Here is a 24,652-nt window from a genome sequence, read left to right as displayed (position 1 = left end):
GTTTTTTTCTTTAAACCACAGCCTGGAAAACCTATACTCATCTGCTCTCTGCCACTCTTCACTGGTTTACCAGTCAACTTCAGCATATATGGGGGTCACATGTACCACTGTAGCCAATAACTGGCCCAATGACATGTGACCAAACAATGAAGTGCTACTTGGGAATAAAATAATGCTGAAGACCAGTGAAGAGAGGCAGGCAGCCAGGTAGCTGGAACAGAGCGGTAGAGAGCATGGGAGTATGGATTTCTCCACAGGTATTTCTGGCTGGGGTGCACCTCTTTGAGGTGGCCATACAGCTATTTTGCTGACTACCATAAATATTCATGCCTGGCTTGGTTGACCATGCATGTTCATACCAACAGGGAGAGGGGACTAAATCTCTGCTAGACTCCTCAGCTAGGGATCTGTTGTGGGATTTGGAGGAGCTGGTAGTCCGACATTCAACTAGCCAATCACCACAAAATTAGAGGGTTTGACAGACTTTTATTTGGCCAGTTTTTGTGCATGTCAAATAACAATGGGCTCAGGTTGCCATAAAACAGCCTCAGCCTAGTGACTTTATCTTAAAATCAAGTCACCAGCCTTGTATTTTATTATTGGAACATACCCTGTATGATGTACTATATCTGTTAGAGTGATCTGAGTTTGAGGGACATTTTCACACATAGATATTGTGTTAGGATACCATTAAAGTGTAACTGTCATTTTTTATTTATTTTTGCAATGTATAGGGGCAGGGATACTGACCGTTTTTGTAATATACTCTAACTGCTGAAATCGTACATTTCTATTAGAAAACTAGCTCTAAAGTGGCCCTTTTTGAGCCTTAGCAACGCTCCTCTGTCTTCTGTTTACATAACTGTGGAGACTTCCTGAACACTGACTGTGTTATGTAAACAGAAGACAGAGGAGCGTTACTGAGGCTCAAAATGGGCCACTTTAGAGCTACTTTTCTAATAGAAATGTACGATTTCAGTAATTTAAGTAGGTTTATACAAACTGATTCAAAAATCAAAAAGAGTGGCTCAAACCGCAATCCTGTTCCAGGCGCACCAGGTCTATGGTGAGGTAGGTTACAATTCACACTAAATCCAGAGTTGTATAAAAAGAAACCGCGCAGCTTATAAATCTTCAACGGGAAACTGTTCAGTCAGATTCAGAAGCAGAGAGTATCCGTCACATGTATTTAATCACTGGGCTTGCAATCCAACTCCAATCTCAGTCATTCACTCTATTTCCTAGATATTATACGGAAAGAGCTTGACATAGTGAAGTACTGCAAGTATTTTTTTGGTCACACATTTATTTTTATACTCACAAGATTAAAATTAATCAACACAAATAAAATCATATGAAGTATTTCCTCAGTTTTTTACCTGCCCGACCCGGGTTTCGCTTTCGCTTGCTTCGTCAGAAGCAACACTAGGTTTAAATCCCAACCGCCCTTTTATAATCATGTGGGCGTTATCAACTTTCATCTAACCTTACTAAAAGAGGCAGTCTCCACCTATCCATACTCCATCTTACTATTATACTTAAAATGCAATCCTAAAGTATTCTATATAAAATATTTTCTTTATCAGTAATTTAAGTATATTGGTCAGTATCACTGCCCCAATAAATTACAAGAATAAAAGAAATAATGACAGTTACACTTTAAATGGGTTTCCATTTTAGATAATGACATTCTGTTAGATGTTTTTCCGTGACTGTAAGCGGAGCATAAATGGTGTTCTGCTGTTGGGACCCCTCAGCAATCAGCGGTAATCTGTGGGAAAGCTTGGCACCATTGTTCAATTTCACTGCAACGCCACCACAAGGGGGAAGTGAAACATGACACACTGGCCAACGCGAATCGGTGGGCTGTCTAAGCAATGCCAGTCCCTCTAGAGCGTTAGACACTCTTTTTTAGCTGTTCTCCACTTTGGATAAATGGTGAGGATCCTGAGTGCCGGACCACCTTCTATTAACTCCGTAATAACCAAGTGCCGTACATGTACTGAGCTTGGTGCAGGGGCTCCTTTTGATGGAAAAGTGCAGACACACACAAAAAAAAAGTGCCAGAAATCTTCTAATGACCTTTCAGAGGACCTATAATGTGGCCAAAAATATGTAAATTTAATTTTTTTATAAAATGCTAATAAATGGGGGGGGGGGGGGGGGGGGGGGGGGAACGCAGAAAAAATGCCAACGGCAAACAAAATCGTTGCCATAGTGGCCTCATGTGAAACTATATATATATATATATATATATATGAAAACACCAGACACAAAATAGGGAACCCATTTTCATAACTTATTTTGGAGTTGGTTTGTATATTTAAAAAATAAAAGCGCTCATAATAATTATGGTTAACAGCCATAAAACTGGGAGAATTGCTCAATACAGTAATCATATGGATCTGACTGGACAGAACGAGTTCTGCGCTCTCTCCCCAAGGAGAGATAGCACCCCGCAAGCATCTTCAAAACGCGTAAGGGAACACATTTTAGTTAAGGAAATGCAGTGATAGAACAAGCTGGCATAATGGCCATATTATTGAGCGCGACCTCTCTATATCACATGCATGTATTCATAGATGAAGCTCTAAAGTGTAGGTTGTGTCGGCAGCCCTGCTTACAGAATGCAGTTGTGACGGCCTCTCTCCAGAGCATCTGGTTTCTGGCTCTGCAGACTGAAGCTGGTACAAGCCTATAACACTAGGAGTTATTTACGGACATGGAACACTAGCAGAGTCAATTGTCTCATCAGTTACATTTATTAAAATCTGCTCCACAGTCTGAAAATCTTAGACTACAAGCAACACATTCAAATAATTACTGAAGAAGCTTAGCAAGAAGAACAAAACAAGAAGCTGAGAATAATTATTTGTTCTTGCCCAGAGTCCTCTGCTTCTCTGCATGCTCCACAATCTTTTCCTCCACATAAAGTCCTTTGCGTTTCCTCACAGAGTTCATGTATTTCCTAGCTTGATTTCCGGAGTCCGCCTTCTCTCCAAAGTGTAGGTACTCCTCCTCTGTAGTGGGGACCCAAAATGGGTCACTTGAAATGACCTGATAAAAAAAAAAAATTTAAGTTACCCTTGTAACATGTGCCAAAACCATGTGATATTAAAGGGGTTCTCTGGACTTTTATCAACACGATTGAAGTCATATGATTATGGGGGGCCGAGCAATCACTTCCATTCTAAGGGACCACTATTTCAGCACGTAGACCTGTTCACACTGGGCAATTAGACAAACAATACAGCTATCATTTATCAATAATATACATTGATTGTACAAGCGTAATACTAGACTAGGTCAAAGCTTGAGGGGGTCTGCATGACACAGGAATTCCTTCTTTGATGTTTGAATCTTTGTGCCATACACCATCTCCTAAGGTCCTACACCCAGCATCCCACAGAGTATCAGCTTTACCTGGAAAGTTCCTTTACATAGTACCGTCCTTTACAAACAGTGGAAGCTGCCATTTTGTGGCGTGACTTGTGATGCTACACTAAGTCATCTAGTTCAAACAGCACTTGATGAATAAACACAAAAGTTTTCAGGTTTTCAAATGATCCACAAAATAATGTCACATGTAGTTAACCTTTTGGTACACCTGGAGGTGGCAGCTTTGAATGGAGGACTGCCGCCTCCTCCACTTCTAGGTGTTCCTAGATGTCAGTGGCACATGCACAGTCAGTATCTGCACTTGCGCCAATACTCAAGGCAATGGCTCTGGTACGAGATTGCCAGGGCTCGGTAAGATGTCTGGCCATGTTAATCAAGGAGGTGGGGGGGGGGGGGGGGGTCTCTTGAGCAGAGGTACTTCAAAAGGCTGATTTTGAAAGAATTGGATATGTTAGAATTGATTCACTCATCTACAGTACGGGTCCCACTTTTGAGATCTGCTCCTGTCTCAAGAATAAGGCCGTATCACATGCCGCCGGGAATGGAGTGAAGGATCGGCTGTTTTTGGAAGCCCAACAGAGCTAAATGGAGATGCCTGATGGTGCACTCGGGGCCCTGTTCTTGAGACAGGAGCTGGTCCCAGAGGTGGGAAATGTCCAGATGGGAATACTACTTCAACTTGGATGTATCTCTTCTTTGAAAGAGGGCAGGTTTATTAAAACATTGAAAAGGAAAATTGAAACTTTATCGCAGCAACCAATCAGACTCCAGCTCTCATTTTGGACAGACTCGTTTAAAAATTTAAGAAGCAAATTTTATTTTATTGCTAGGGGCAACTGCTCCACTTTTCACAGTTTTGATAACCCTCCCCTGCTATCATTCCAGATTTCATTGCTACAGTTAAACAACAGACAACAAATCCCTTCTACTCCTAAATTTTTAATTAACCGCTTTGGTTGTGAATCTCCTTGTAATCACATTGCATGGTTACAGATAAAGCCAATTAAATCTGTAAAGATTAAGTCTGTTATAACCATGACAGCGAGATTACCAATGTGACAAATCTTTTCTCTCATTAACTCTATTGTACACAACAAGTAGTTTAATGAAATTTGCAGCTACTATTCTAAATTCCAAATCAAGTATGGGACGCGATCATGAATTGTACCTATATGTTTCTATCTCCCTCATGCCGGGCATACACAGGAGATAAGGCCTGCTTTACACTGCAGTATCTGTGTGCCATGCATATGTGCAATGGTCTGCATAGAGACAGTACATGAACCCATTCATACGTCTGGTTTTCTCTCCTAATCCCACAGACACACGCATGTTTGGTTTGAAAACCACTGCCAGACACCACCTCTGGTGGGCATCTTATCTCTCTGAGAACAAAAGGATCTGGCATGTTGAACTCCAACTTGTCTGACGCTTCTTTCTCCCAACATATGCCGTCGGGGGTGAGACGGGAGGCCAACATACACATTAGATGTTTGGCCAGGTTCCAATGACATACATATAGGGGGCCATTTATCAATCTGAAATACCTAAATTAGGTGCAGATTGCGGCGCAACAGCTCACAACAGGTCTAAAAAAAAAAGTGGACGTGGCGTGGGTGGGAAAGGGGATGGGACCATTTTCCATGCCTTTTTTAAAAAAGGTCTCAATGTAAAACAGCTCGGAAGCTGTCTTACATTTAGAACTGGCAGAGTATCTGCCGAAGTTATGGAGAGGCCGGCACTTCTACATAACTTCATCGGAATCACCGACGAGCTTAGGGGTTTATTAAGACAGTCGCCTAAAATGCCGGTCTTAAAAAATGGGCTAATGTGTTCCTAACTTTATCACCACTATAATAGCACACATTTTTTGCCGACCATAAATGCTCAGGCAAAGCCAAAAGTGAAGTATAAAGTGCTCAACAAACAACTGGAGGACATTTATTATATCTATCTCAGATGGCGTCAGATGTACCACAATTATTAAGAGACACACATCTCTTCATAATTGTGGTACATTTGTGCAGGTCCCTATGTAAGCCCCTTGTGAGGAATATGGATTATTATTTAATGTCAGCCATGTTCCCACACCAGCCATCTGCTGTCAGATAGCAGAGGTAGTGAACTCCACAGGGGGGGGCCCTGCTTCAAAGCCCAGCCAAATGGCAGAGAACTTCAAGCAAGCCACTTTTGTTTACAATTTCTCACCTCCATTCAAAAAGCACGGATCCTGCAGGAAAGTTTCCCTGCAGGGAGTCTAGGCCATTCCCCAGTTCAATGAACATTATCAGACATCATGGAACAGGCGATTCAAAAGGAATTATTAATCGCCCGTCCATCACAGACAAACCAGATACATATTTGTGTCCCTGTGGCCACGATGAACAGGCCCGTGGTCATAGTTTGGTGGTGGGATGCCAGGGAGAGAGATATACATATCTCCCTACAGAAACCAAATAACGGTACCATGCATGGACTCTACTGGTAGCCGGAGCTCAGGCTGATCCATTGGTCCCAGAACCCCTCCCTGTGACATTCTGGTCTGGAGTCATGAGCACTAATGGGTTTTGTGGCTTATTTGCTGCCAGCACCAGAAGAGCGGGAGTGGACTCCTCCCATAGGCCGAGAGGGGTCGGCTACAGGTCAAAAGGCTTGTGCCAGCAAGCGGGCGGGTCTTTTCTTCTGAAGGGGGGTCAAGCTGTATACATGTTTGGAAGGGACCTGGAAACAGCTGACATCACTGCCTCCCATGTGACTACAGCCAAGCCTTACAGAAACCCATTAACCATCACCACCCAAAGGACTCATCCATCTGGTAAACTGACTTTTGTTCTGCTTAACCCTGTTGTACCACGCCATCTGTATTTACCACTCAGACCCCTGTATATATTTTCTGTGTATATTGTGTTATGTCTAGTGAGCCCTTAAGGCAATTCAATTTATAATTTAATCTTGTGCTGTTCTGGTATCTTGATCACGAATCCCTATGTCCGTGTTTCGGCCTAGTTATACGCTACTGCGGGTTGGTTTCTCACCCTATATAATCCCGTTAGCGGACAGGGTTTATATCAAACGAGAAGCTGGTGGTAGTCTTCCCGGGCTGAGGAAGCTCTGTTTCACTGGAGCAGTGAAAAGGCTCCCTCAGCTTGTTGCCTCTCTGTGCCTGTGTGGACAGGAGGTGTCTGTGAACACTGTACCAAGATGACCTTACCTGCTCCTCTGGGACGGCGTAACATCACGCCTTGGTAACCAGTGACTATACCGTATCTCGATGGCTCTATGTAGTTGACGACCGACGTCAGTCAGGGTACGGTATTTGTCACATATTGGTGGCAGCTATCCTCCTATACTTTTAACAGGGGGTTTAACCTGCTTCACTTCACTGCAAGCCCCTGCTTCATAATCTGTATCCACCTTATAGCCTGAGCTTTAATGGACTAGTATAATTTTGTTTTATCTCCTTTATCTTTTGTCTCTCTACAGGCTAGTATTATTCTGCAAGCAGGCTTCCTATAGGCTGCAATTTTGCCTTACCCTGTATATTATTTTTTTTTCATAAAAATCCTAAAATTGTGCAGTTTTCACAATGGCCACTAGGCCTAATAATAGATATAAGAGATATGCTTTACAGCAGCCACCTGGGCCATAGAGACAATAGACAAGCGATAAATCATTGGTATGTTCTGTGACCTGTGCAGAGGTCATTGTACAGGGAGGCAGTAAATAAGCTGTAACATCACCTATTGTGAATAGTGGATCCGGTGTTATATATACAGAGGTGTTATCTGTCATTGTAATCCTGCATGTGATGATAATGAAATGACTGCTGAAACATTACCACTACAGAACAGGAAGTCTCGACATATTATTTGGCTTAGTGATTAGTGCAAGAATTGCAGGACTTTAAAAGTGACATACAAAATTGAAAAAAATATGTTTACCATAAAAATCCCACCGTCATTTTGAATACACATTTAGTAACCAGATACATGTCAACTGCCTATATACCAAGATTCTGATAATAGGACTACTTTAGAGTAATGTTACTTATACAATTGCTCAAGTAATAGGGTAGGTTCATTTACGGTGATGTTTACATTTATAATCAGCAGACTGGGCCAAGTCATCTCTACAGAATGGAGTATTACACTCAATCTCCTGGGATGAATGATGTCATCAATGATAAATAATGTCTGCAGATAAAGATGAGAAACATGTTGGCGCCTAATGAGATGTAAAAACAGTAAATGATCTCACAAGCGAGCCTCACAAGCCTTATTTACTACCCCCTCCTGTAAATAGGTCTGTGTAAGGTTGGCATGTATCTAAGATGCTCTGTGGGATTATCGCATAAACAAGCAAAAATCTGGATTTTTCGCACAGTTGTAAGATTATTTTGGGATCAGGTGAGGCCTTGTTCCTGTCTAACACAATATTATATATTTTTTTGCTGCATTTTTTTTTATTAGTGTAAAAATCATAACATTTAGATGCTACGTGTGTGAATAAGGCTACGTTCACATTGGTGTTTACTGGTCCCGGCGGGGGAACATCCTACCGGATCCGTAACTACAGTGTACATACGCCCGGCCCCATTCACTATAATAGGGAGCGGCATGGATCCGGCCGGAGCACGGTAAATATGCTGAGAGGCGGCCAGACAAAAAACGTTGCGTGCAGTGGTATTTGTCCGACCGCCTCTTGGGATATTTGCAGTTCTGCGGCCGGATCCACGCCACTCCTTATTATAGTGAATGGGGCTGGAAGGACTTCCCGCAACTCACAGATGTACACTAGCTACGGATCTGGCAGACTGATTTCCTGCCGAAACGAGTAAACGCCAGTGTGAAACGGGCCTAAGACTTGCTTTTCATGGCTGCTTCTGTTCCCATTAAAGAGGTTATTACATGATTACTGTAAAAAAAAAAATGAAAATCAGTACCTGACCATCTCTTTTTAACAAAAGTATAACCAGCCCTGTAGCTCACATGGGTCTGGAGATCTCCACATTCATTGCTCCAATAATTTTATTGCTCCAATTGATTTATATCGAGCTATCAGCTGGGGGGGGAGAGGTGTCCTTTCTGTTGCAGCTCAGGGGGCATGTCCTTTCTCCACAGCTCTCTCCCTATCACAGCTCAAGTGGCAGTTGAAGAATGGAACTGAGCATGTGCGTCCACCTCAGCAAGGTGGACAGAGAAATAAGAAAAAGAACAAACTGCAGGTGGTGCTGTACAGATACATCTTATTGAATAACTCGGTGGCTATGCTACATTTTTTATTACATGCAATTACAAAAGTTTTCAAATCCAGACGTATACTGTATAATTTCAGTGTAAAAAAAAAATGCAGCATACAAAATCTGCGATCTCAATTAGTACATTTGGTAACGTGATTGGAGCTTCCCATTTAAGCATTTCCAGGGACATGTACTGAACTGAACTGTGGGTTTGCCACGGTCTTCAATCAGAGGTTGCAGTGCAGCTTTGACGTGCACCACACTGCAAGGTATAATCGGGGTCCGTGTAATCAAATAAATAAATAAAAAGAAATAAACAAAAAAATCTAAATTGCACTTGTGAACTGGACCATTGACTAACGGGTTAGTGTTTAGTCCGCACGCTGTCCGTTCTGCACTCTGACTCATTGTTACACAAGTATGGCTCCATTCACACGTTGGTGTGTGTTTTGCGCATCCGCAAAACATGGACAGCGGCAATGTTCGTTCGGCATTTTGCGGACCGCACATTGCCGGCACTAATAGAATATGCCTATTCTTGTCCGCGGACAAGAATAGGACATGTTCTATTTTTTTCGGGATCGGAATTGCGGACCCGGAAGTGCGGGTCCGCAATTCCGGATCCGGGGCCGCACATCGTGCTGCCCCACAGAAATGAATGGGTCCGCAATTCCGTTCCGCAAAATGCGGAACGAAATTGCGGACGTCTGTATTTACTATACATAACCAATCACTTGGTGTCGGTCTATACCTGACACATGTCGGCAGGAGAAATGTCCTTGTGCTGGTCGATTGTCCCACACTCGCACATAGTAAATGCATAATGGCCAGCAGACGTCCACATCGTTACTCTCACTCCTGCCTCCCGTGAACACAAAGGTCTTATTATCACTTGAAAAGGAAATTCTTACAGATGTAATGTGGCCAGATTAAAAGGCTCTCCAATTCCACAGTAGGGCTCAGTGGTTGCATTATGCACACACGGAACATACATTATGTAATTATGCAGCAAACCTCCCTGGCTATAGAAAGCACCACAGAAGGAGCTCCCACCCCAGCGAGATCTTTTGTCTGCATGCTGCAGCCTCCTGGAGAAATAACCTAACAGGGTAAATCTTGCATACAGTGTGCGCCTCTCACCAGATTGGGCACAAATGGCAAATTCCCCCCCCCCCCCAAAAAAAAAGAAAAGCTAAATGAGCAATCAATGCTGCTCCCGTCTTTAAGTGGGATTGATTGATGAGAAAAGCTTCTCAGTCTTATCTGTGTGTTCAAACACAGGCCTGTGATATAAAGCATAAAATGACAAATTACTCCGAGCTAAATTAGGAACTTGGCAAGGAGCCCCCAAGTCTCTGGTGGACAGACAGGTACCATTAAGTGCAGGACAGATGGAGGGAATCTTAGCAGTAAGTAAACATCTATCCAAATCCTTTTTTTCTGCTGAGTGAAAACACCAGGCTCTTTCAATGGGAAATCTGTCACAATGCATCTGCTGCTGATACATGATACAGCACAAGCATAGGTAATGCACCGGCTCATGTCTACGGCTGCACACGTTCCCCAGACACCAGCACGCTCTTTAACCATTTAGACCACAGGGCTGTCTGATCCTCGCCTGCACACATGCCGGGGGCACCGCCACAATAAAGCTTTGTCTTCTCCTGGCGCAGAGAGGAGGGGACACTGGTTATCAGAACCCAAGATACACTGGGTGGTCTTTATAATACGCAGTCATGCAGGTTCTAGCTGGTTACCAGCAACGAGAACACTGGTCGCGTTATTGGGTGGCCAATTTAAGAAACATGCAAGGAAAAACACAGAAGAAACAAGGCTACGTATGGCAATTATAATGTGGTTTGGGGATATCACATAACAGATATGATAGACAGATATACATATATATTTCATCTATTTAGGAAGAGAGAGAAATAGACAGGCAATACATAGATATGCGGAAATCCATTTGCCAGTTTGACCAAACCATGGAATACAATGAAATCATTGATTTGCTTCTTTCTCATAAATTCGGCAAATCAAAGCTCAAACAAGGGCAATCATGGGAATGTAATAGATAGATAGATATAGATACGACAGATAAGATAGAAAGAGAAACTGAAAGCCAGACAGATAGATAAGAGATATAGAGACAGATATGAGATAGAGATAGATAGATATAAGATAGATATGAGATAGATAGATATGAGATAGATAGATATGAGATAGATAGATAGATAGATAGATAGATAGGAGATATATAGATAGATATGAGATAGATAGATATGAGATAGATAGATATGAGATAGATAGATATGAGATAGATAGATATGAGATAGATAGATATGAGATAGATAGATATGAGATAGATAGATATGAGATAGATAGATAGATATGAGATATATAGATAGATATGAGAGAGATATGAGATAGATAGATAGATAGATATTAGATATATAGATAGATATGAGAGAGATATGAGATAGATAGATAGATATTAGATAGATAGATATGAGATAGATAGATGACAGATATGAGATAGAGATAGATATGAGATAGATAGATGATAGATATGAGATAGAAGGATACTGTATAGACAGACATATAAATGATAGATACTGTATAGATGATAGACATATAAATTATATAGATAGATAGATATGAGATCTATATAGACAGACATATAAATGATATAGATAGATATGAGATAGACAGATATGAGATAGGATACTGTATAGATGATAGACATATAAATGATATAGATAGATAGATATGAGATATATAGAGACAGATACTGTATAGATGATAGACAGACACATAAATGATAGATAGATAGTGTATATAAATAACTGGTAGGTAGACACTGTATCTAGATGACTGGTAGGCAGGACGTTTGTTCGGTGGACAGCACAGCCCATCAATCACGCTCCTCGCCCCATGAATCCTGGAACCACAGAAATGTTATTTTATGCTGGAAGCCTCCTTTGTTGCCTGATGAAAGTGCATTTCATAATGTAATTGTACAATTTCTGGGGCTGTTTTTTCTTCTCCCCAAGTGTTATTTTTGGAGCAATTAAAGGTTTTCTTACAAAGGCCTTCTGCGTTTGCAGATACTAGAGGAGGACATGAAAAGAGCTGTGTGATGCCGCTTCTCCTTTAGGGGTTTTCTCATGTGTACCTTTGGAGACACACGTTTAGAATTAATACATTTCAACGCTTGTCTTTTATCAGCTGCTGCACAAAGAACTAGACGGCTCTTTTGGACATAATTATTTCAGAAAGGCATGTCTTTTTGGTAAAGCTAGGCCCCTTTTATGTTGCCTATGGATTTTCTTTGTTTTAAGATCTGAATTAGCTTTAATGCAGGTTTTTCCAGCCATCTGGTTTTGAACATAATAAGAATGGATTGTATTCAGGGGTCTTCCTGATGTGTCGGATAGTGAGGGTGCACCGTGCGCCTGGCGACTGGGCATCCCGTCCTATTCTGACCTGATCACCTGTTTGTGTGGATGGGAAACAAGCAGTCTCCTGAGATATTCACTTAGATAGATGGGGCACTGCACCCCACGATAGGGGATTACATGTCTACTGATGTGCAGCAGACATTCAGATCAATAGTCCCAGTGCATTGTACAACCCATCTTATAAAACACTTGTGTAAAGGCGGGTTTACATGGGCTGATAGAGCGGCCAATGGGAAGGAAGCGCTCCTTCCCGACGGTCGGCTGCTCACTGGTGGAGGAGACCGCTGCATTTACATGCAGCGATCACCTCCACAGTATGAGGACGAGGGATTGCTGTAACTCATCCCCATACAGACTCATTGTTTCAGGGCAGAAGATCTGATCTGCTGCCCAGAAATGATGGTTGATGTACCTGCATGAACGACAGGATCACCCGCTGAACAAGCAAAATGCGGCACATTTAGATGGCCAGATTATGGCGAACGAGTGTTCACAGGAACGGTCGTTCACGATAATCTGGACAATTTTTGGTTTGTCTAAATCCACCTTAAGTGCAACGGTCAAAAATAGAGTATAAAGGGGCACAGCTGGCGGGGCATGTCGTGTCCTGGGTGCCAGTGGGGGAGACACTGCCTTACCCAGGGTATTTACATAAAGGGCAGGAGCACCCATCTGAATCTTTGCCCTAGGTGAAACAAAGCTATGGCTCAGGGTGCATTCACACCACTATATGTATTTTGCGATCCACAAAGTGCAGATCCGCAAAATAAGGATGACGTCTGTGTGACATTTGTCTTTTTTGCAGATCCATTGACTTCAATGGGTCCATGAACCACATTTTGAAGCCAAGTATGTAATGGACATATGGATGCAGAACATGTCCTGTACTTGTCCATAAAATGCAGACCCCAAAAATGCGGATGCAACATGGACCACATCCATATTTGGCCGGTCCACGATTTGTGGGCCCCAAAATGGATATGGGGCCTTAGAAGTAGAGCAATCCCCATAACAAAAGTGCACACCGCAACACACCTACCTCGTAGAGCGAAGGCTCCCCGAAGGAAAAGGGACAACATAGCTTTCTGACGTCGACGGAGGACACATACTCTATAATGGAGAGGGGCCGTCCATAAGGACAACAGAGATAAGGTTTCCCATTCCTGGATTCCCACCAATTAGAAGTTTATAGTGTATCCAGTATATATATATATCATTAACGTTATCAGTCAAAAACTAAATTGATTCAGATCTCTTCTATATTCCCCACTAATTACGCTGATCAGAATGTGAATAAGAGGGTGTTATTGGCTCAATTACAGTAATTCTACCCAAAAAATACCTGTCAGCTTTCACAATAAACTGGCCAAATTAAACCCTGCTCTATACAGAGTCTACTGAATATATTACAGAGGACATTGTGGTGGCTTTCACTTCTATGAATAAATGCAAGGAAATCAGGCAGGGTCCAGATCCGCCCAGGCCCATATGCCGGCCTACACATAATACACCATGTCGCTTCCCCTTCAGTAACAGCAGCGAGCAGCAGTGCCAATGAGGTCTTCACACTTCCATATACTTAATCGTTTCCACATGCTCCTTGCAATTGAAATGCAAACTTGTGAAATGCATACGCCCAGTTATCTTCGGAGAACACAAGGCCGTTTCTTACTGCTGCCTTCAGGTTGGGGAGAGGTGACGGAGCTCTAAGCACTCTGTTACAGGCCTGCAGCAGGCTGGGGACCGAAGCCAGGACTGTGTCATTGTCGGCAGAGCAGTATGAACTATTGCTAGGCCGCTCCATCTTAATGGCAATGTCATTTACAGCTTGCAGCAATTGCATACAGATAATTGAATCGGTATCAAGTACATGTGCAGAATTTATATTCTTTCAGCGCCTCCTGTTAAAAGTGTCCATTTCTTTTTTTTCCTGAAAGGAATCTGTGAATGGATTCATAGGTTTTTAATAGGGCCTCTGTCATGGTCTCACTTCAGCAAATGGCATTTATCATGTAGAGAAAGTTAATACAAGGCACTTACTAATGTATTGTGATTGTCCATGTTGCTTCCTTTGCTGGTTGGATTCATTTTTCCATCACATTATACACTGCTCATTTCCATGGTTACGGCCACATTGTAATCCATCACATTATACACTGCTTGTTTCCACACTGTAATCCATCAGCGGTGGCCGTGATTGCACACTATGCTCTGGTGGCCAGGGCCATGGGAGCGGGCATAGGCTTCTTCCTATAGTGTGCAAGCACGTCCACCACTGATGGATTGAGGGTGGTCGTAACTAGGGATGAGCGAATCGACTTTGGATGAAACATCCGAAGTCGATTCGCATAATACTTTGTTTGAATCCTGTAAGGAGCAAGCGCTGCGTACAGTATTAGAATGTATTGGCTCAGATGAGCCGGAGTTATTACCGGTACTTTGTGAAGTCTCGCAAGACTTTGCATAATAACTTCATAAATAAATTTCTACTGTAAAAAAACATTTCCTGAACTCGGGTTCGGTTACAAGTGGTACTTTAGAAGTTATTATGCGAAGTCTCGCAAAACTTCACAAAGTAATAACTTCGGCTCATCTGAGCCAATACATTCTAATACTGTACGGAGCGCTCACTCCGTACAGTAGTCAAACAAAGTATTATGCGAATTGACTTCAGATGTTTCATTCGAAGTCGATTCGCTCATCCCTAGTCGTAAACCCCTGGAAATAAACAGTGTATAGCATGATGGAAAAATGAATCCAGCCAGCAAAGGAGGCAACATGGACAATCACAATACATTAGTAAGTGTCTTGTATTAACTTTGTCTACATGATACATGCCATTTGCTGAAGTGAGACAACACTTTAAATGTGTCTGTCTTACAGGACTCTCTCATTTTTCACCGGTGATCTGTGGCCATTCATGCACACGTCACTAAGGCCACTGAATGCCTGGCAGCAGTCACAAGAGTGTATACAGGATGATGCTGGATTGATGGGACTGTCAGAAGTAGAAGGAGTCTATTTTTTCATTTTTTTTTTACAAATTTAAAATCTGTACAGGCAGTATTTTATTTTTTGGGGGACACATCATAGATGAGAACAGTTGCTGTGGCGCACATGACCCCTTCCAGGCATAATGTTTATAGGCGTGGACCGGAAGTACGGTGAAGACAGCCCTGGAGCCATGGATCCTGAATGGAGTGGCAGGGAGCAGGTCCTGCTGTTTGAGGGAGAGTGGAGAAGTTAAAAAAAATATTCTAGACATTCCCTTTGAGGCCCTTTTACATGGACCAATGCAAATGGCAAGGAGACCTTTCTGTACAATTCAATAATACTTTCTTGATTATTACTGACATTTCCAATGTCTGATTTTCTGATGATCTGTACTGTGACGTCCATTGGACTACTCCTTGCTGTCACAAATTTCGGAATGCTACAGTAGATGAGTCAGTGACTTTATATGACTCGGCTTCGAAAATCAAGCTTTTTCAGTTAAAGAATTGTCATAAAAACAATGTCCTCTACCTAGTAAAGGTGGAGCTCTGCCCGGTAAAGTCACAATACGCAGTGTAATCCCTGATTATACTACAATACGCCGGCACATGTCAATGTGTGGAATTCATCAGCTTCAAAGGCCTGCTATTCAGGGGACGCACAGAACAAAATCACGGATGACTTTCTATTGTAATTGACTTGATAAACGAAATGAATTTCAGCCGAACTGCATTTGTCAACACTATTCCACAGCCAAGACTTGCTTAGCGTTACAAGCGCTCGGGGACCGGCTCTAAGTAATACCCTTTCTAATGCCGCCATACTTCTTATTTTATTTATCTGCCCTAAGTGAGCCTGATAAAAGGCAGGCATTACAATTTCCAAAGCCACAGAACAGTTTCCTGCTCGGTCACAAAAAAAGGTTCTTTCTCTCGCAGACACAGCGAGGATAATGCGATACTTCTCCAAGGACGCAGACTGGCAAACACAATATGAAGCGTTTCATTGAGGGACTACATTAGTCTTTGAAATGTCAGGTGTCACGGAGGACAAGTTTAATGACTTACTACATATGAGAGCTGAGATCCATTTTAATAATATATATATATATATATACACACACACACACAACACACACACACACACACCCACACACATATATACTATACTGTGTATATGGGTATATATATAAAAAAATTACTGAGCATAGCGGTAACCTCTAATGCTAGAAGAATGTTTGACTTACTGAATATTACACTATGGTGTCGATTTATTACAACTGGTGTAAAAATCACAGTTTATTAGTAAGAAGAGTACGAAAAGAAAAAAAAAGACACTACCCAGCTGTACATTATAAAAGGCCATGAATGGGACATCCCTGGCGTATGAAGAGGCTGATCAGCGTGGGTGCCGGAAGTCAAGGACAAACATTTGTAATGTGATTTTCCCACTGTGACTCAAAGTGCAAGGATAGTTGTCTGGTTTGGGCGACCGACCCCCTTGGACGTCAGTGGCTGCCATATAGGCGCTTGACCCCGGCACACAACACACACTAGGGTCAATTTCGAAGGAAGCCAATTTACCCATTTGTGTACATTTAGAGTGTGGTAAACCGGAGTACCTGGAGGAGGAAACCCATGCTAACATGGGGAGAACATATAAATGCCATGCAGATGTTGTCCCTGTCTGGATTGGAACCAGGACCCCAGCGCTGCAAGGCACCAGTACTAACCTAAAGATAGGCCATCAATAAGTCTCAGAAAAACGCTTCAAAGGGGTTGTGTCACCTCAACAAATGTCATTTATCATGTAGGGAAAATGAATACAAAGCAGTTACTAACAGTGATGGTCAGTTTGCAGTGTTCGCCACACATGCAGGCTGCCATCTTTAGTAAGGTAGACTCACCCGTCCGGCGATGCAAAGGTAAGCCCTTACCTGTGCCTGTGTCGGGAGCCGATCTGAAATCAAATACAGTCACCGGGAGCAGGCAGTTCCGAGAACAGCCCGATGAAGTCCCCCGGCGGCTGTTCTCGGAACTGATTTCAGACCGGCTCCCGGCACAGGTAAGGGCTTACCTGTGCATCGCCGGACGGGTGAGTCTACCTTACTAAAGATGGCAGCCCGCATGTGTTCTTTTTTTTCCCTGAAAGGAATCTATGAATGGTTTCATAGGTTTTTAATAGGGCCTCTGTCATGGTTAAAGGGGTCGTCTCACTTCAGCAAATGGCATTTCTCATGTAGACAATGTTAATACAAGGCACTTACTAATGTATTGTGATTGTCCATATTGCTTCCTTTGCTGGCTGGATTCATTTTCCCATCGCATTATGCACTTCTCATTTGCATGGTTATGACCACCCTGTAAATCCAGCAGCAGTACCATGGGAGTACGCATAGGATGGTGCACTTTCCTACAATGTGCAAGCACGACCATCACTGCTGTTTTGCAGGGTGGTCGTAACCACAGAAACGAGCAGTGTATAATGTGATGGAAAAATGAATCAAACCAGCAAAGGAAGCAACATGGACAATCACAATACATTACAGCACGGTGGCTCAATGGTCAGCACTAGTGCCTTGCAGCGTATCTGACCAAGGACAACATCTGCATGGAGTTTGTATGTTCTCCCCGTGTTTGTGTGGGTGTCCTCCAGGTACTCCGGTTTACTGCCACGCTCTAAAGACATACTGATAGGGAACTTAGATTGTGAGCCCCATTGGGGACAGTGAGTGATGGTCTGTAAAGTGCTGCAGAATATGTCCACGCTATACAAGAGTGTAAAAGATATAATAATAATTAGTAAGAGCCTTGTATTAACTCTGTCTACATGTTAAATGCCATTTGCTGAAGTGAGACAACCTCTTTAAGATACATCATAGTACATAGATCAGTCTACATGCACATGGACGATAAAAACGGATAAACTGTCAGTTTTTAACTGATGTTTTTTCACTGATGCCTGTCTGAGAAATTGACGTAAAAAAAAGTCCCCTTCAATTGTATGGGGGCTGTTGGTCGGTGAAAACGGACAAGTTAGAAGATGTTCTATTTTTTGACATCCATTATTCACTGGCTGTCAAAACAAACTGCTGTGTGAATAACCCCATAAACTACCATTGGTCATAAAACGGACGCGTGACTGCCGTTACAAAATTGTCCATAACATGTACGTTTTTCATGGTCGTGTGCATGTAGCCCTAAAATGGGATTTGCAAAGCTTTTCGATACTGTCTTTTGCTGACATACACTAGTAAACGTATTGTGTGTGATCAGTGAAGAAGGTCAGCAAAAGGCAGCGAGCTCGGATTCGTTTTCAGGAGTTTAGGAGAGTGCGCTCCATCTAATATACTTCCTTTGTTTTATCTTCTATCATTTTTCCCCCAGACCTTCAGGACTCCCACTGGGCAGTAATGTGTCTTGAAATTTCAATGTTTTCTCACTCCTGAAATCCTACTCGGCCCCAGACAGACACCCAACATCTGGCATGGGAGCGGGGTGTGCCTGCTAGGCACGGTCAGCTGTTATCTTAATGAGAGCAAACCCAAACTGGGCACATTTCTACAGTACGTGTATAAAGCGACAAATTAATAAAATGTAAGACTATACCCACTCTATTATAGCTACAAACAAGGTTCATACCAAGTCCCTGATCTCAGACAAGAGAGTCTGAAAGAAACAATACAGAAAACAATACAATAATCCAAAAAGTTCTGTAGATGGTAATGCAGGAACTAAGTGAGTATTAGAGAGATCCGATTTCTCCTTGTGGACACTCCCTAGCAGTCGTAAAGACACTTAGGGTACTTTCACACTAGCGTTTTTGTTTTCCGGTATTGAGTTCCGTCCTAGGAGCTCAATACCGGAAAAGAACTGATCAGCTTTATCCTAATGCATTCTGAATGGAGAGCAATCCGTTCAGGATGCATCAGTTCAGTCCCTCTTACGTTTTTTTTGGACGGAGAAAACACCGCAGCATGCTGCAGTTTTATCTCCGGCCAAAAATACTGAACATTTGGATCCGGCATTAATTTACATTGAAGTGTATTAGTGCCGGATCCGGCATTAAGTGTTCCGGCAAAATGGTTCCGGCTTTTCCGTCTGTGCATGCGCAGACCTTTAAAAATACAAAAAAAAAAAGATTTTATACCGGATCCGTTTTTCCGGATGACACCAGAGAGATGGATCTGGTGTTTCAATGCATTTGTCAGACGGATCCGCATCCGGATCCGTCTGACAAATGCCATCAGTTTGCGTCCGTCTTGCCAGATCCGGCAGGCAGTTTCCGGCGACGGAACTGCCTGCCGCAAGTGTGAAAGTACCCTTAGGCCCCTTTCACATGAGTGAGTTTTCCGCGCAAATGCAATGCGTGACTTGAACGCATAGCACCCGCGCTGAATCCTGGCCTATTCATTTCATGTTCTATATTCTGCGTTTATCACGCAGCCCTGGCCCCATAGAAGTGAATGGGGCTTCAGTGAAAAACGCATCGCATCCGCAAGCAAGTCCGGATGCAATGCGTTTTTCACTGATGGTTGCTAAGAGATGTTGTTTGTAAACCTTCAGTTTGTTATCACGCGCGTGAAAAACGCATCAAAACGCATTGTACCCGCGCAGAAAAAAAATAACAACTGAATGCAATCGCAGACACAACTGACTGAACTTGCTTGCAAAGTGGGGCGAGTTTCACTGAACGCATCCGGACCTAATCCGTCACGCTCATGTGAAAGAGGCCTTAGGCACACAATGCAGATCACGCATGTTTTTCTCTACGTGGATAATACAGTACTAGCAAAGTAGATAAATCTCATGTACGCTTTGCTTTTTCGTGCCATACGGATTTCGAAATCTGCATCATGTCAACTGTTTGTGCGGATTTCACCCTTTTCAAAGCAAGGCTCTGAGATCTGTGGCAAACTGCATAAAATCCGCGACAAAAAACGCAAGTAACACATTTCTTGGAGCGTAAGCGCACAGAAATCCGCATGAAACATTAGTGCGGAATTTCTGCACAGAGTCCGCACCCATGTGCAGGTAGCCTAACGGCCATGCAGGTTAGCTCACAGATTTCTTTTCTGCTTTGGAAAGAGCTAATTTGTATACCTTTTTCCCAGAGGAGCACTGCATGACCTATAAGGCCCCATTCACACGAGCGAGTTTTCAGCACGGGTGCAATGCATGAAGTGAACGCATAGCACCCGCACTAAATCCTGACCCATTCATTTCTATAGGGCTGTGCACATGAGCGGTTTTTTTCACACATCAGTTCTACGTGAGAATTGCAGCATGTTCTATATTCTGCGTTTTTCACGCAGCCCTGGCCCCATAGAAGTGAATGGGGCTTCAGTGCAAAACGCACTGCACTGATGGTTTCTAGGAGATGTTGTTTGTAGACCTTCAGGGTTTTTTTCATACGTGTGAAAAATGCACCAAAACGGCTTGCACCCGCACGGAAAAAACTGAAACACTGAACGCAATTGTAGACAAAAAGGACTGAACTTCCTTGCGAAATGGTGCAAGTTTCACTGAACGCATCCTGAGCCAATCAGTATCATTTGTGTGAAAGAGGCCTAAGACGCCTTATACCTATTAGGAGCTCCCTACATAGAAATTAGTAACCCCGGCGTCTCGCCCAGATAAGCCACTTACTAATGTATTGTTATTATCCATATTCCTTCCTTTGCTGGCTGGATTCATTTTTCCATCATATTATACACTGCTCGTTTTTACGGTTACGACCACCCTGCAATCCATTAGTGGTGGTCGTGCTTTTACACTGTAGAAAAAAGTGCTGGATTATGTGCACTTCGGCGGTCCAGGCCACCAGAGTGGATTGCGCTTTTTCCTATATTGTGCAAGCATGACCACTGCTGCCGGATGACAGGGTGGTCATAACCATGGAAACAAGCAGTGTATAATGTGATTAAAAAATAATTCTAGTAAGCAAAGGAAGCAAAATGGACAATCACAATACACTAGTAAGTGCCTTGTATTAATCTTCTGTACATGATAAGTGCCATTTGCTGAAGTGAGACAACCCCTCGGGGGGGAAGCAGCCAATGGCAGGCGGGGACGGGGACAAGCCTCCCTAGTATTGCGGGTGACCCTAGGGAGGCTCATCCCCGTCCCCCCCTGCCATTGCCTGCTCCCCCAAGACACCGGATATTTTCTTCTGTGTACAGGGAGAAGCAGCGGGGACCAGGAGCGGCGCAGGGAGCGGGAAAAGTATATTCCCTCGGAGGAGCCCGGCACATGGGGGGGGGAAGTCTGTTTGTGAAATTGGATAACCCCTTTAAGTCTCAAGGCCTGTAAGTAAAAGGTCAAGCACTGACATAAAGGAAAGCCTCCTTCCAACAGGTGGTGCCAGAGGCATGGCTTTCTTTTTGGAAAGAGAGCTAATTTGCATATTAGCGAGATACTCATGACAAACAGTGCATTACCCGTACCAATCACTCAGAAGAAAGCGGACATTTTTTAAGCTGAAAAAACTCAGAGCAGTAACTGGACGCCATGGCGAGTAACAAGTTCTATCTACAACCCGTATATGAGGTCAGATAGAAGTCATTCCCAACTGCCATACAGGCAGGCAAGTAAAGGACATCCGGTCAATATGAAGGCCACCCCAATTAACAACCAATACACGAGTGCCCCCCTTTCTGATTTGACATTTGTGAAAACCAAACAGATGCAGGAACAATATTTGCATTATTTCCTAAGTCTATGGGCAGAAAAGCCCATGAAATATTAACATGAATGAATTACGGAGGGGTGCCCATCTGCCAAGTGTTCTCCAATCATCTCATCTGATGTGCTGACTATTCAGAAGGAATAATGCATTTACCTCCCAGTGACTGAACACCAGCTGGGGGCTGGCCAGGCCACTTGTCCTCTTTCTTATTTCATCAGCAAAGCCAAAGCTTTCGGCCACGGGTAACACAGCTTTAATAATGAACATGTCTGTTCCTTCTTTCATCTCCTCCAACAAGACACGACCTTCTCTTTTAGACAGCACACCATACACACGACCTGCAAAAAGGTTCAAACAGAAGACAAACAGAAACTGTGAAACAAATAGTAAATAGCATTAGAATTTTTTTTTCTTAACCACTTCATTTCTGGGAGGATTTTCCATTCTTGTTTTTCATTCCCTGCCTTCTCGGAACCATAACTTTTTTTAATTTTTCCTTTCACATAGCCGTATGAGGGCTTGTTTTTTGCAGGATAAGTTGTACTTTGTAATGGCACCATTTAGTAGTGCATACGATGTAGTAGGAAGTAGGGAAAAAATTTAAATGTGGAGGAATTGAGGGGGTGGGGGAATTCCGCCACATTTTTATGGGTTTTGTTTATATGGTGCCCTTCATTCTCTGGGTCAGTACGATTACAACAATACCACATTTATATAGTTTTTCATGTGTTTTAATACTGAAAAAAAAACTTTTTAAAAATTACAATTTTGTCTACTGTGTGAGGGCTCAATTTTTACGGAAAGATCTGTAGTTTTTATTGATACAATTTTGGGGGTGTATTTGACTTTTTGATCTCTTTTTATAAAATTTTTCTGGGGAGGTGGATGAAAAAATTGTGAATTGCCGTTTTGATTTTTTTCCTCTTACAACCTTCACTATATGGAATACATTTTTTTAGATTTTATTAGTACTGGCATTTTCTGACATGGCGATGCCTATGTCATATTATTTTGATTGTTTGTTTTAATTTTGAGGAAAGGGGGGTGATTAGAATTTTTATAATTTTACTTTTTACACTTTTTTCTCAACTTTTTTTTTAGTCCCCCAAGGGGACCCCAACATGCAAACATTAGATTGCCATTTCTATTCAGTATGAAATTGAGTTTTATTCATTTATTTTTTTTAATACAAAATTCAGTATATTCCAATGCAGTGCGGCCACCTGCAGGCCCGCATTACCAGTAATTGGCCTAGAAGCCTTGTAGAGGCTTTGGCCTATTACCACTAAGAACTACCTTCTCCATCTCACCAAGGGGAAGGCATTCCTGCCCAGAAAGTATCCACTTCTGTTTTTTTTTTTTACCTTTCAGATACCGTTGTCACATTTGGCCACGGTATCGGAGGGGTTAAATGTCTATGATCGGCATTATCACCAATCACAGACATCAGCCCGGGGTGTTTGCTGTGTGAAACATCGGGCACCCGTTAGCCATGCAGTCGCCCCGCTGTGAAGCAGGTGCCATTTGTAAAGAGCCTACCTCCAACGTATATAATCTGCAGTAAAGGCGCCTTTAGTCGACAGGTAAATGCATACATCCCGACGGAAACCTTGCACAGGTATTGTACACCGAGTGTAAGCTCTGTATCGTATGTATACAGTACCGTGCAAAAGATTCCGGTGTGGAAAATGATGCAAAGTAAGAATCCTTTAAACATAGTTTATTCTTATCAATTAACAAAATGCAAAGTGAATGAAGAGAAGAGAAATGTAAATCGAGTCAATATCCGGTGTGAAAACCCTTTGTGGCTTTCCTGATCTCACAGGGCCAGATTTATCATGACTCTGACAGCTCACTCCACTTTCATATATGGCTAAAGTCAGTTTTAGCCAAGTCAGATTTATGATCGGCCCTTTAAGACTGTAATAAATCTGGTTTGACGGTAGCAGTTTATCCGTCAGTAAGCAGCTTTACAAAAGTCGCACGTCTTTACGAAAAAGTCGCATGTTCTATTAAAAAGTCTCATAAGATAAGCATGGTCCTCACTGGAGTGAAATTGCACATTTTTTTGCGACTTTTTAAATAGTCCTAATAGTAAATCTGTCCAGATTAAAGCTTTTGTCGTTTATACCACAGATCAGAAGAATTTGCTGCAGAAATCAGAGTCTGACTCTTGGATTTATGCCATGTACTTGCAGTTAGAAATGCCATAGATCTGCAAGTAGATTTAGGCTTTCACACCTGCGTTAGGTGCGGATCCGTCTGGTATCTGCACAGACGGATCCGCACCTATAATCCAAACGCTTGTATCCGTTCAGAACGGATCCGTTTGCATTACCATGAACAAACAAAAAAAAAAATCAGTTTTGACTTACATTGAAAGTCAATGGGAGGCGGATCAGTTTTCAATTGCACCATATTCTGTCAGTGAAAACGGATCCGTCAGGACGGATCAGTTTGGCTCAGTTTCGTCAGACGGACATCAAAACGATGCAAGCAGCGTTTTGGTGTCCACCTCCAGAGCAGAATGGAGGCTGAACGGAGGCAAAGTGATGCATTCTGAGCGGATCCTTATCCATTCAGAATGCATTGGGGCTGAACTGATCCGTTTTGGGCCGCTTGTGAGAGCCCTGAAACGGATCTCACAGGCGGACCCAGAAACGCCAGTGTGAAAGTAGCCTTAGCCCCATTCTATCAGGCTCATCTGCATGTGGCCGCCTGCTGCGATTTCTTCAGCAGAAACCGATGTCAATTTTTTCCACTTTAAAGATTGCAAATCTACATTGAAAAAAAAAAAATGCATGTCTGTGGATTTCCCATTGATGTTGAAGGGGTGTTGCTTGAGAACAGATTTCATATGGGGGAGAATGCT

General features: G+C 42.7%; 1 protein-coding gene across 1 annotated transcript in view; it reads right to left on the bottom strand.

Moving 5' to 3' along the window:
• Positions 1-2,746: 2,746 nt before the first annotated feature.
• EFL1 (elongation factor like GTPase 1) overlaps positions 2,747-24,652 on the bottom strand; it is a 287,352-nt gene continuing 265,446 nt past the window's right edge. The window contains exons 19-20 of the mRNA XM_040414072.1: positions 21,934-22,118; positions 2,747-3,057 (exon numbers count right to left, since the gene is read on the bottom strand). Of these exons, the coding sequence (XP_040270006.1) occupies positions 2,869-3,057; positions 21,934-22,118 (374 nt within the window). The 3' untranslated portion in view covers positions 2,747-2,868. The remainder of the gene's footprint in view (positions 3,058-21,933; positions 22,119-24,652) is intronic.

The sequence above is a fragment of the Bufo bufo genome, chromosome 1 (genome assembly GCF_905171765.1).
Source record: "Bufo bufo chromosome 1, aBufBuf1.1, whole genome shotgun sequence".
Taxonomy (NCBI): Eukaryota; Metazoa; Chordata; class Amphibia; order Anura; family Bufonidae; genus Bufo; species Bufo bufo.
This window is presented reverse-complemented; position numbering and strand designations above follow the sequence as displayed.